General features: G+C 43.2%; 1 protein-coding gene across 2 annotated transcripts in view; it reads right to left on the reverse strand.

The window, feature by feature from the left end:
• Nucleotides 1-2,256: 2,256 nt before the first annotated feature.
• The window catches only part of LOC133543951 (cadherin-2-like), a 210,927-nt gene continuing 200,057 nt past the window's right edge, over nucleotides 2,257-13,126 (reverse strand). Inside the window, exons 16-17 of one of the 2 annotated variants that reach the window (XM_061888891.1) lie at nucleotides 6,084-6,318; nucleotides 2,257-6,016 (exon numbers count right to left, since the gene is read on the reverse strand). In XM_061888891.1, coding sequence (XP_061744875.1) covers nucleotides 6,112-6,318 — 207 coding nt within the window. In that variant the 3' untranslated portion in view covers nucleotides 2,257-6,016; nucleotides 6,084-6,111. Of the gene's footprint in view, nucleotides 6,319-13,126 lie in introns of both variants that reach the window. The other variant, XM_061888890.1, reaches the window with a different exon arrangement.

Consider the following 13,126-nt stretch of genomic DNA (forward strand, 5'->3'; position numbering starts at 1 on the left):
GCTGTGAACGGGACTCTCGCTGCTGTGTCTTGGATCCTCTTTGGACTGGACTCTCGCGACTGTGTTGTATCCATTGTGGATTGAACTTTCACAGTATCATGTTAGATCCGCTCGACATCCATTGCTTTCCTCCTCTCCAAGGTTCTCATAGTCATCATTGTCACCGACGTCCCACTGGGTCATTATTGTCACCAACGTCCCACTGGGTGTGAGTTTTCCTACCGAGGATGTCGTGGTGGTTTGTGCAGCCCTTTGAGACACTAGTGATTTAGGGCTATATAAGTAAACATTGATTGATTGATTGATTGATATATCTGCTTTTGACGTAAAACCACATCAAACACTCTTACTTGAAAGCCATTCATTACATCAGCATTTCTTAAAAGTTTAGGCTTTCATGACTTGCTTATGTTGATATTAAATAAATCATTGTACGCTTGTACATGTACCGGCAACACCAGCAGGCAGAAAATCGTTAATATACAGAATCGGTCAAAATGGATTTATCTGCTTTTGCATATGAACTCTTCAAATGAAGACTTACCAGGTAAAACTTGCTGGTGTTGGCAGTTTTGCAGGCAAATAAAGGTTGGTGCCTCAGAGAGAGAAAAGAGGGATGACAGTTTATGTTGGCATGAATAAAGAAATAATCCACATCACTCGAGCGAGGAAGGAAGGAAAGCAGGACTGAATGAATGAAGGTAGGAGGCTCTTAACGTGAGCTTTACTGACATTTCAACATTCAAAGGAAAACAAGAAGATTAGCTTGTCATGCTAGGCGGCTGTTAGCATATTAGCCCCGCACAGAAAGAGGATTATTGAACTGGGACTTTGTTGTGTTAGCAACGGCGTCACAATGTAAGAACTATAAGACATTTTACACTTTTATCATCGCCGACGTCTCTCTCCAACGGCGGTCTGAACATGTTTAATTAAACACAGCTGCTGCTAGAAAGTGTGGCCATGCTAGCTGGCTACATGCTAACATTACTGACGTATTGTTACAGAATTGCTAAGCTTTTAACGTTTGCGGGTAAAATGAATAAAGACACTTTACTTACATTTCGAAAGTGAGCTTGTCTCTTTTTTGAAGCAAATTGACATATTTGAAGTCTTGGAGGCGGGACGGCCGCCATTTTGGGGCTGCTTTCAGGTTGCCAGGTGGGAGATGACAACTAATTCTACCAGAAGTTGAAACTTAAGCTATTTTAAGGAAAATTATTGCATATTTATTCAATCTGAACATTATTCTTAAATCGTTTTTTGTCAGTATAGTTTTTTAAATTCCCCAAAATTTGTGTAATTGCGGATTTTTTTTTTTTTAACTTACATTTTTTATAAATTGAACATTTGGTTTTACTTGACAATCATTTTTATAATTAGAATGTGTTTTTTTACTTGCAAACATTTTTTAAATTGCAGAATTATTGTGTTTAAACCTGTGAATCGTTTTCAATTGCAGAAGATTTTTTATATTTTTACAATCGTATTGTCAGCATAGTTTTTTTTATTTCAAAATTTTTTGTAATTGCAGAAAAAACTTTTTTTTTTACTTGCGATTTTTTTAATTGAAGAACATTTGTTTTTACTTGCCAATCATTTTTTGAATTGTGTTTTTTAACTTCCCCCAAAATTTTAATTGCAGAATTTTTTTTTTTTTAACTTGCGAATCGTTTTCCTTTGTAAAAGATTTTTAAATTTCTAAATCGTATTGTCAGTATAGTTTTCTGAATTTAAAATTTTTTGTAATTGCAGAAAATTATTTTCTTTTACTTGTGATTTTTTTTTTAAACTGAAGAACATTTGGTTTTACTTGCCAATATTTTTTTAAATTGAAATGTTTTTACTTGCAAATATTTTTTTAATTGCAGAATAAATGTAACTTGCGAATGATTTTCACTTGGAGAACATTTTTATATTTTTAAATCGTTTTTTTCAGTACAGTTTTTAAAATTTCAATATTTTTTTATTTGCAGAATTTTTTTTTTATTTTTACTTATGAATCGTTATTTTAAGATTATTTAATTTTTTTTAACTTGTGAATAGTTATTTTAAGAAATTGTTTTTCTTACTTGTGAATCATCAGGCATGAGTGAAAACATGTTTGTGTGTTTGTGGAGTTTTTCCAGTAATTTCACACCATAACTGTTATTTCTGATTTTTACAGAATAAAATGAGTATGTGGATAACATTACGATAATATGTCATAATATGATCATGCAGAAAATGGCAGTTTCCTCATCATGAAAAGATAAAAACATGCAAAAAATGTTTAATTTGTAATCCAAAGAACATGTACATTAGCATTTCATCGTCACGATTCAAAGAACGACAAGAGAGAGAGAGAGAGAGAGAGAAAGAGAGAGAGAGATACAATCTGTACAGTTTACAGTGAAGAAGCCAGCTGGAATGTTCCAGAAACACTAAGGCAAATTGTCAGCAACTTTGCCAGGTTGGTCTTGGAGCAGCATCCAGAATGTTCCGTGCTACCGACAAGAACTCGACCAAAGGCTTCCTCTGTTGGCCGACGGCTGCATAAGTTACTTTTGTGGAGAAAAAATAATCAAAAAAGAAAAATGGAAATCCATGAAGAATCGGGTGTTACTGTACACGTCTTCTCGCCTTGGAACAAACAAAAAAACGTTCATGCGCAGCTCAAACTTCCACTCCTCTCATTCAACACATTCACGCTGCCCGTTTAGTACAAGCATTACGGTACTGTAGAGCTTGCTTGGTTAAGTCTTTGAATTCTTCTTCTTCCTTTGTAAACATTACGCAGTTTTTATGCTTGATTCGTTTCTTCCGGAAACCGATGTTTCACTCAACTGCTAAATTTTTTTTTTTTTTTTTGCATTAGCGCTAACTGCTAGCTTAGCATTAGTCACACTGAAACTACACAAGGGCGAAGAAAATATGATCAAGCGGTCAGTGATGGTCGGCGTGCGTCTCCTCCGAGGGACCCTTCAGTGTTTAAGACTACTTTTTTACGCATATTTAGCAACGTGACTCAAAAATCACGCGTTATTCAAAGACATACAGTCCTGCCTCGGTTTCGGTTAGTAATCCTTTTTAAAAGGACATTTTCCTCATAAGAAATAAATAATATAAGAGCTTAATGGTGGTTTGACGTGCGGAAAACAAAGCGAAATACCATAAACGAGGAATAAAATGGTTAATTTAGAACGCTATTGTAAAACCACCCTTTTACAATAGCGTTTCTCCTCGTCTTTATCAAAGTGCTGTCACTCGCAACTTTCTTTGGCCCCTTCTTGGCTTATTTTGCCAATGGATTGGATTATTCCGATACGGGGTAAACAGACTAGTTTGTGATGATAACCGAGGCATAATACGAATACCAGTGCAAAAATTGGACACAAATATTAGCCCCCCCAAAAAAACTAATTACAAAAAATAGGGCGAATGAAAACCGAGGTACTACCGGGTCTTGACACAAGGGGGCCAAACTCATTACAACGTTGGTTCTGCTGTTGTGTATTATACTTGTGTATTGTGTGTGTGTGTGTGTGTGTATATATATATATATATATATATATACATACATACATACATAGATATATAGCATATCTGTGTGTATAGATATATAGCATATCTGTGTGTATATAAAGTATATGTCTGCGTGTATATATGTATATATATGTATTAAATATATATCTTTTAAGATATACATATAAACACATATACAAATATACATACATACGCATATATTGTATACATACATGGTTGTATACATACGCATATACTGTATACATACATGTATACATACATACATACACACATATATACATACACACACACACATAGTATATATAGCATATCTGTGTGTTTATAAAGTATGTGTGCGTGTATATGTAGTATATATGTATGTATATGTATTAAACATATATCTTTAATATATACATATAAACACATACATACAAATATACATGCATATACATATACTGTAAACATACATTTATTTATACATAATGCATACATATATGTATGTATATACATATACTGTAAACATACATTTATTTATACATAATGCATACATATATGTATGTGTATATATATATATATACTGTATACATACATGTATGTATACATGCATGCATACATACATACATATATATGCATACATACACACATACTGTATATATATACATCCATCCATCCATCCATCTTCTTCCGCTTATCCGAGGTCGGGTCGCGGGGGCAACAGCCTAAGCAGGGAAACCCAGACTTTCCTCTCCCCAGCCACTTCGTCGAGCTCCTGGGTCTTCCCCGTGGCCTCCTACCGGTTGGACGTGCCTAAACACCTCCCTAGGGAGGCGTTCGGGTGGCATCCTGACCAGATGCCCGAACCACCTCATCTGGCTCCTCTCCATGTGGAGGAGCAGCGGCTTTACTTTGAGTTCCTCCCGGATGGCAGAGCTTCTCACCCTATCTCTAAGGGAGAGACCCGCCACACGGCGGAGGAAACTCATTTGGGCCGCTTGTACCCGTGATCTTATCCTTTCGGTCATGACCCAAAGCTCATGACCATAGGTGAGGGTGGGAACGTAGATCGACCGGTAAATTGAGAGCTTTGCCTTCCGGCTCAGCTCCTTCTTCACCACAACGGATCGGTATAACGTCCGCAATACTGAAGACGCCGCACCGATCCGCCTGTCGATCTCACGATCCACTCTTCCCTCACTCGTGAACAAGACTCCTAGGTACTTGAACTCCTCCACTTGGGGCAGGGTCTCCTCCCCAACCCGGATATGGCATTCCACCCTTTTCCGGGCGAGAACCATGGACTCGGACTTGGAGGTGCTGATTCTCATTCCGGTCGCTTCACACTCGGCTGCGAATATATATATAATATATACATTTATACACATATATATATATATATATATATATATACATGTGTGTGTGTGTATATGTGTGTGTGTGTGTGTGTGTGTATATATATATATATATATATATGTATATATATGTATGTATATGAGTTTTTAACATTTCAGAAGCAACAGCCTTGTTTGAATAATTATTGAATAAATGTCCTGCCTACAATGACTTTTAGTACTCATGGCAGTGGTGTCTTAAGTGCGGCACGGGGGCCATTTTTGGCACGCAGCTCCAGTTTTGTTGGCTCGCAAAATATTGTCCAAATCAAACCGTAAGAATGTTACAAAAAACCAGCAAAAAGTTTCAAAGTAACGACAAAAAAAGCTGAAAATTTGACATCAAATCTGGAAGTCTAGGCAGTCTATTTGGTGGACTTTTGGATAGTCTTGACTTGATTGTATTTTTAGTAGTTAAATTTCAGCTTTTTCTCATCACATTATGTCTTTTTGGCTCATTTTCTTACATTTTTTATGTCATGGGCCAAAACAAACTCCAGCTTTGGTCCGCTAGCAGCCCCCTGGCTGCACTTTGGACCCCCCCTGCAGTAACTAATGACAACACACCTGGAATATTTCTTCTTTTATGCATCGGTCTAACAAAATAATACACGACAATAATACAATAATTTTGTCTTTAAATGTATGCCATCCGTCTGTTTTCCGCATCTTATTTTTTTCCATAATTAAATATCAAACACCAGCATACTTTTGACTTTTGGCGGGAAAAAGTTCTAAACATTGCATGGATTGTTTTTAATATTCTACTTTAAACTTGGAAAACATCATTTTTTCCCCTCACCTTTTGCAGAGTCCACACAGTGTGGGAACACACACACACACACACACACACACACACACACACACACACACACACACACACACACACACACACACACACACACACACGTACACGCTATGATGGCCCTGGGCGTGTGAAAGCAAGAGAGAAAGAGGAGCCAACAATGTACATAAGAATGTACATAAAGGCACATTTGACCTCAGTGTTGGTGTCCTGTGAGATTCAAGTGTAAGTGAGCGTCCTCCGTCACGCCGCTAAGCTCGCCCTCGCCGCCATGATAGCTCCCGGACGCTCGGCGAGTCTTTAGAAGCCGTTTCTGGCGCTGAAACAGAACAAGTGCTGCTGTCTTCACCCCAAAGAAATAAAAAAACAAACAAAAAAAAAATCACCCCGCCGCTGAAAACGCCGGCCGCCGCGCTAGTCGTCGCCACCGCCGTACAGGTCGGCCAGCTTACGGAAGCGCGGCCCCCAGTCGCCGAGGTAGTCGTAGTCCTGGTCGCCGCAGCTGGAGGACGAGTGCAGGCTGCTGAGCGAGCCGGCCGTGGAGCCGCTGCCCTCGTAGTCGAACACCAGCAGGGAGTCGTAGGGCGGCGCCGTAGGGTCGTTGTCTGCCGCCTTCAGGCCCTGGAGGGAGTGGGACACGGGTTGGTTGCTTTGCACACGTCACTCACAACACACCCGGACCCTCATGGAACCATCCATCTTAATATTTGCCCGGTTGTCCCCGGTACCAACATGTATTTACAAACCCCGTTTCCATTTGAGTTGGGAAATTGTGTTAGATGTAAATATAAACGGAATACAATGATTTGCAAATCCTTTTCAACCCATATTCAGTTGAATATGCTACAAAGACAACATATTTGATGTTCAAACTCATAAACTTTGTTTTTTTTTGCAAATAATCATTAACTTAGAATTTCATGGCTGCAACACGTGCCAAAGTAGTTGGGAAAGGGCATGTTCACCACTGTGTTAGATCACCTTTTCTTTTAACAACACTCAATAAACATTTAGGAACTGAGGAGACACATTTTTGAAGCTTTTCAGGTGGAATTCTTTCCCATTCTTGTTTTATGTACAGCTTAAGTTGTTCAACAGTCCGGGGTCTCTGTTGTGGTATTTTAGGCTTCATAATGCGCCACACATTTTCAATGGGAGACAGGTCTGGACTACAGGCGGGCCAGTCTAATGCAGCCACACTGTTGTAACAAGTGACTTGGTATTGTCTTGCTGAAATAAGCAGGGGTGTCCATGATAACGTTGCTTGGATGGCAGCATATGTTGCTCCAAAACCTGTATGTACTTTTCAGCATTAATGGTGCCTTCACAGATGTGTAAGTTACCCATGCCTTGGGCACTAATGCACCCCCATACCATCACAGATACTGGCTTTTCAACTTCGCACCTAGAACAGTCCTGATGGTTCTGTTCCTCTTTGGTCCGGAGGACATGACGATCATCGTTTCCAAAAAACAATTTGAAATGTGGACTCGTCAGACCACAGAACAGATTTCCACTTTGCATCAGTACATCTTAGATGAGCTCAGCCCAGAGAACCTGGTGGTGTTTCTGGGTGTTGTTGATAAATGACTTTCGCTTTGCATAGTAGAGTTTTAACTTGCACTTACAGATGTAGCGGCCAACTGTAGTTACTGACAGTGGTTTTATGAAGTGTTCCTGAGTCCATGTGGTGATATGCTTAACACACTGATGTCAGTTTTTCATGCAGTACCGCCTGAGGGAACGAAAGTCTGTTATATCATCGCTTATGTTCTGTGATTTCTCCAGATTCTCTGAACCTTTTGATGATATTATGGACCGTAGATGGGGAAATTCCTAAATTCCTCGCAATAAACCGTTGAGAAATGCTGTTCTTAAACGGTTTGACTATTTGCTCACGCAGTTGTGGACAAAGGGGTGTACCTCGCCCCATCCTTTCTTGTGAAAGACTGAGCATTTTTTGGGAAGCTGCTTTTATACTCAATCATGGCACCCACCTGTTCCCAATTAGCCTGCACACCTGTGGGATGTTCCAAATAAGTGTTTGATGAGCACTCCTCAACTTTATCAGTATTTATTGCCACCTTTCCCAACTTTTTTGTCACGTGTTGCTGGCATCAAATTCCAAAGTTAATGATTATTTGCAAAAAAAATTGTTTTATCAGTTTGAAAATCAAATATGTTGTCTTTGTAGCATATTCAACTGAATATGGGTTGAAAAGGATTTGCAAATCATTGTATTCTGTTTATATTTACATCTAACACAATTTCCCAACTCATATGGAAACAGGGTTTGTACCAGTAGGTGTACGAATGCAAAAGGAGCACTTGATTTACTCACCCTGACCCACCTACAATGTTGGATAGCCTCACATTTTTTCATTTTCAATCCAAGCTTTTTTTTTTTTTTAAATGTAATTGTATTTATTGACATGATGTCATAATTCCTGGTCATCAGCCCCATCATAACTAGGGTGTAAAGTGAGTGGGGTGTGCACGTGTGAGTGGGGTGTGCACGTGTGAGTGGGGTGTGCTGTAAAGTGAGTGGGGTGTGCTGTAAAGTGAGTGGGGTGTGCACGTGTGAGTGGGGTGTGCTGTAAAGTGAGTGGGGTGTGCACGTGTGAGTGGGGTGTGCTATAAAGTGAGTGGGGTGTGCACGTGTGAGTGGGGTGTGCACGTGTGAGTGGGGTGTGCACGTGTGAGTGGGGTGTGCTGTAAAGTGAGTGGGGTGTGCTGTAAAGTGAGTGGGGTGTGCACGTGTGACTGGGGTGTGCTGTAAAGTGAGTGGGGTGTGCACGTGTGAGTGGGGTGTGCTGTAAAGTGAGTGGGGTGTGCTGTAAAGTGAGTGGGGTGTGCACGTGTGAGTGGGGTGTGCTGTAAAGTGAGTGGGGTGTGCTGTAAAGTGAGTGGGGTGTGCTGTAAAGTGAGTGGGGTGTGCTGTAAAGTGAGTGGGGTGTGCTGTAAAGTGAGTGGGGTGTGCACGTGTGAGTGGGGTGTGCTGTAAAGTGAGTGGGGTGTGCACGTGTGAGTGGGGTGTGCTGTAAAGTGAGTGGGGTGTGCTGTAAAGTGAGTGGGGTGTGCACGTGTGAGTGGGGTGTGCTGTAAAGCGAGTGGGGTGTGCACGTGTGAGTGGGGTGTGCTATAAAGTGAGTGGGGTGTGCTGTAAAGTGAGTGGGGTGTGCACGTGTGAGTGGGGTGTGCTGTAAAGTGAGTGGGGTGTGCACGTGTGAGTGGGGTGTGCTGTAAAGTGAGTGGGGTGTGCACGTGTGAGTGGGGTGTGCTGTAAAGTGAGTGGGGTGTGCTGTAAAGTGAGTGGAGTGTGCTGTAAAGTGAGTGGGGTGTGCACGTGTGAGTGGGGTGTACTGTAAAGTGAGTGGGGTGTGCACGTGTGAGTGGGGTGTGCTGTAAAGTGAGTGGGGTGTGCACGTGTGAGTGGGGTGTGCTGTAAAGTGAGTGGGGTGTGCTGTAAAGTGAGTGGGGTGTGCTGTAAAGTGAGTGGAGTGTGCTGTAAAGTGAGTGGGGTGTGCACGTGTGAGTGGGGTGTGCATGTGTGAGTGGGGTGTGCTGTAAAGTGAGTGGGGTGTGCACGTGTGAGTGGGGTGTGCTGTAAAGTGAGTGAGGTGTGCTGTAAAGTGAGTGGGGTGTGCACGTGTGAGTGGGGTGTGCTGTAAAGTGAGTGGGGTGTGCACGTGTGAGTGGGGTGTGCTGTAAAGTGAGTGGGGTGTGCTGTAAAGTGAGTGGGGTGTGCTGTAAAGTGAGTGGGGTGTGCACGTGTGAGTGGGGTGTGCTGTAAAGTGAGTGGGGTGTGCTGTAAAGTGAGTGGGGTGTGCTGTAAAGTGAGTGGAGTGTGCTGTAAAGTGAGTGGGGTGTGCACGTGTGAGTGGGGTGTGCATGTGTGAGTGGGGTGTGCTGTAAAGTGAGTGGGGTGTGCACGTGTGAGTGGGGTGTGCTGTAAAGTGAGTGGGGTGTGCTGTAAAGTGAGTGGGGTGTGCACGTGTGAGTGGGGTGTGCTGTAAAGTGAGTGGGGTGTGCTGTAAAGTGAGTGGAGTGTGCTGTAAAGTGAGTGGGGTGTGCTGTAAAGTGAGTGGGGTGTGCACGTGTGAGTGGGGTGTGCTGTAAAGTGAGTGGGGTGTGCACGTGTGAGTGGGGTGTGCTGTAAAGTGAGTGGGGTGTGCTGTAAAGTGAGTGGGGTGTGCACGTGTGAGTGGGGTGTGCTGTAAAGTGAGTGGGGTGTGCACGTTTGAGTGGGGTGTGCACGTGTGAGTGGAGTGTGCACGTGTGAGTGGGGTGTGCTGTAAAGTGAGTGGGGTGTGCTGTAAAGTGAGTGGGGTGTGCACGTGTGAGTGGGGTGTGCTGTAAAGTGAGTGGGGTGTGCACGTTTGAGTGGGGTGTGCACGTGTGAGTGGAGTGTGCACGTGTGAGTGGGGTGTGCTGTAAAGTGAGTGGGGTGTGCACGTGTGAGTGGGGTGTGCTGTAAAGTGAGTGGGGTGTGCTGTAAAGTGAGTGGGGTGTGCACGTGTGAGTGGGGTGTGCTGTAAAGTGAGTGGGGTGTGCACGTGTGAGTGGGGTGTGCTGTAAAGTGAGTGGGGTGTGCACGTGTGAGTGGGGTGTGCTGTAAAGTGAGTGGGGTGTGCTGTAAAGTGAGTGGAGTGTGCTGTAAAGTGAGTGGGGTGTGCACGTGTGAGTGGGGTGTGCTGTAAAGTGAGTGGGGTGTGCACGTGTGAGTGGGGTGTGCTGTAAAGTGAGTGGGGTGTGCACGTGTGAGTGGGGTGTGCTGTAAAGTGAGTGGGGCGTGCACGTGTGAGTGGGGTGTGCTGTAAAGTGAGTGGGGTGTGCTGTAAAGTGAGTGGGGTGTGCTGTAAAGTGAGTGGGGCGTGCACGTGTGAGTGGGGTGTGCTGTAAAGTGAGTGGGGTGTGCACGTGTGAGTGGGGTGTGCTGTAAAGTGAGTGGGGTGTGCTGTAAAGTGAGTGGGGTGTGCACGTGTGAGTGGGGTGTGCTGTAAAGTGAGTGGGGTGTGCACGTGTGAGTGGGGTGTGCTGTAAAGTGAGTGGGGTGTGCTGTAAAGTGAGTGGGGTGTGCACGTGTGAGTGGGGTGTGCTGTAAAGTGAGTGGGGTGTGCACGTTTGAGTGGGGTGTGCTGTAAAGTGAGTGGGGTGTGCACGTGTGAGTGGGGTGTGCTGTAAAGTGAGTGGGGTGTGCACGTGTGAGTGGGGTGTGCATGTGTGAGTGGGGTGTGCTGTAAAGTGAGTGGGGTGTGCACGTGTGTGTGGGGTGTGCTGTAAAGTGAGTGGGGTGTGCACGTGTGAGTGGGGTGTGCTGTAAAGTGAGTGGGGTGTGCTGTAAAGTGAGTGGGGTGTGCACGTGTGAGTGGGGTGTGCATGTGTGAGTGGGGTGTGCTGTAAAGTGAGTGGGGTGTGCACGTGTGAGTGGGGTGTGCTGTAAAGTGAGTGGGGTGTGCTGTAAAGTGAGTGGGGTGTGCACGTGTGAGTGGGGTGTGCACGTGTGAGTGGGGTGTGCTGTAAAGTGAGTGGGGTGTGCACGTGTGAGTGGGGTGTGCTGTAAAGTGAGTGGGGTGTGCTGTAAAGTGAGTGGGGTGTGCACGTGTGAGTGGGGTGTGCTGTAAAGTGAGTGGGGTGTGCACGTTTGAGTGGGGTGTGCACGTGTGAGTGGAGTGTGCACGTGTGAGTGGGGTGTGCACGTGTGAGTGGGGTGTGCACGTGTGAGTGGGCTGTGCACGTGTGAGTGGGGTGTGCACGTGTGAGTGGGGTGTGCACGTGTGAGTGGGGTGTGCACGTGTGAGTGGAGTGTGCACGTGTGAGTGGAGTGTGCACTTGTGAGTCCGAGATGAAATGAAATCTCCAGCACTTGCTGGCCGCCATGAAGACGGCGGGCTGAGCCTCCATCAGCGCAGTAATCCCACACCTCTCCTACAGTTGAAGCCCCGCCTCCCCTCGCCACTGACCCGCCACCACCCTTTCAGCACTCTGACAGCCGCCACATTCGCAGAGTCGGACTCGGAATGTCAAACTCTCTAACCTGCACGTTAGCCCCGCCCCTCCGACCGTCTCCTTGGGGACCACGCATCACAGAGCAGATGAAGGAGATCGGTGTGTGTGTGTGTGTGTTCTTGTATTTCTAGCCTTCTTGAGACATGAAGGAAAAGTATCTTCCATATGAGGAGGTGTGAAGAAGTGATGACATAAATGATGGTCCCAATAACATTGCATCTAATAGACAATGTCTCATTTGTGGTGATATCTATCAAAATGAGGGTGGTCCCAAAAAGGAGGGATTGTTCACATTGACTGTGTATCGCTTTTAAAAGTGCTCCCCCTCTGGTCAACATATGAAATAACAAGTGTGTGTAAGACATTGAAATATGCCCCCTTTGGCCAAAATTAATAATAATAAAAAAAAATGTATATCGAGACATACTGTAATAACTTGAAGTAAATAATGAAGATTAAAAAACAATTACAAACAAAAAATTCCATCCATCCATCCATTTTCTACCGCTTATTCCCTTTCGGAGTCGCGGGGGGCGCTGGCGCCTATCTCAGCTACAATCGGGCGGAAGGCAGGGTACACCCTGGACAAGTCGCCACCCTCATCGCAGGGCCAACACAGATAGACAGACAACATTCACACTCACATTCACACAAATAAAAATAAAATAAGTAAAAGCCGTCTTTCTCACAATGTGTCAACTTTTTCCTTTGAAAAATCTCATAATATTTCTGTTTCTGTAGTATTGCAATATTTTCTTGTAAAATTTTAATTTTTGTATGTAAAATTGTTACTTTTTAATGCAAAATGGTGACTGGTCATATAAAATTCTGACTTATCACAATATTGCCAATTTTTTGGGTTGTGACATATTTTGAGTAAAATGATGACTTTTGTCATTTTGTCAGGCAAAATTCCAATGATTTTTATAATATTGTCAACATTTTAAAGTTTTCTTGTAAAATTGCGACTGTTATTGAGTAAAATTCCAACTTTTATCATAGTATTGCGGAAATGTTCAGTTTTTCTTGTAAAATTTTGACTTGCCTTGAGTAAAATGACTTTTACTATAGTACTGCCAAAATTCAAAGTTTTTCTTGTGAAATTGTGACTTTTTTCTTGATAAATTCCAACTCATTTTTCACAACAATCTTTTTTGTACGTTCATAGTATGTATATATTATTAATGTTGTAAATACACATCTTTATATATCTAGAGAGGCTGGTCTCAAGAAGGTAACAAATACAAGAATTTCATCAGAATCAGACATACTTTATTAATCCCCGAGAGGAAATAAAAATTTTCAGTGTGTGTGTGTTGTATTTCTAGCCTTCTTGAGACATGAAGGAAAAGTATCTTCCATATGAGGAGGTGTGAAGAAGTGATGACATAAATGATGGTCCCAATAACATTGCATCTAA

Source organism: Nerophis ophidion, linkage group LG26 (assembly GCF_033978795.1).
Source record: "Nerophis ophidion isolate RoL-2023_Sa linkage group LG26, RoL_Noph_v1.0, whole genome shotgun sequence".
In the NCBI taxonomy this organism is placed as follows: domain Eukaryota; kingdom Metazoa; phylum Chordata; class Actinopteri; order Syngnathiformes; family Syngnathidae; genus Nerophis; species Nerophis ophidion.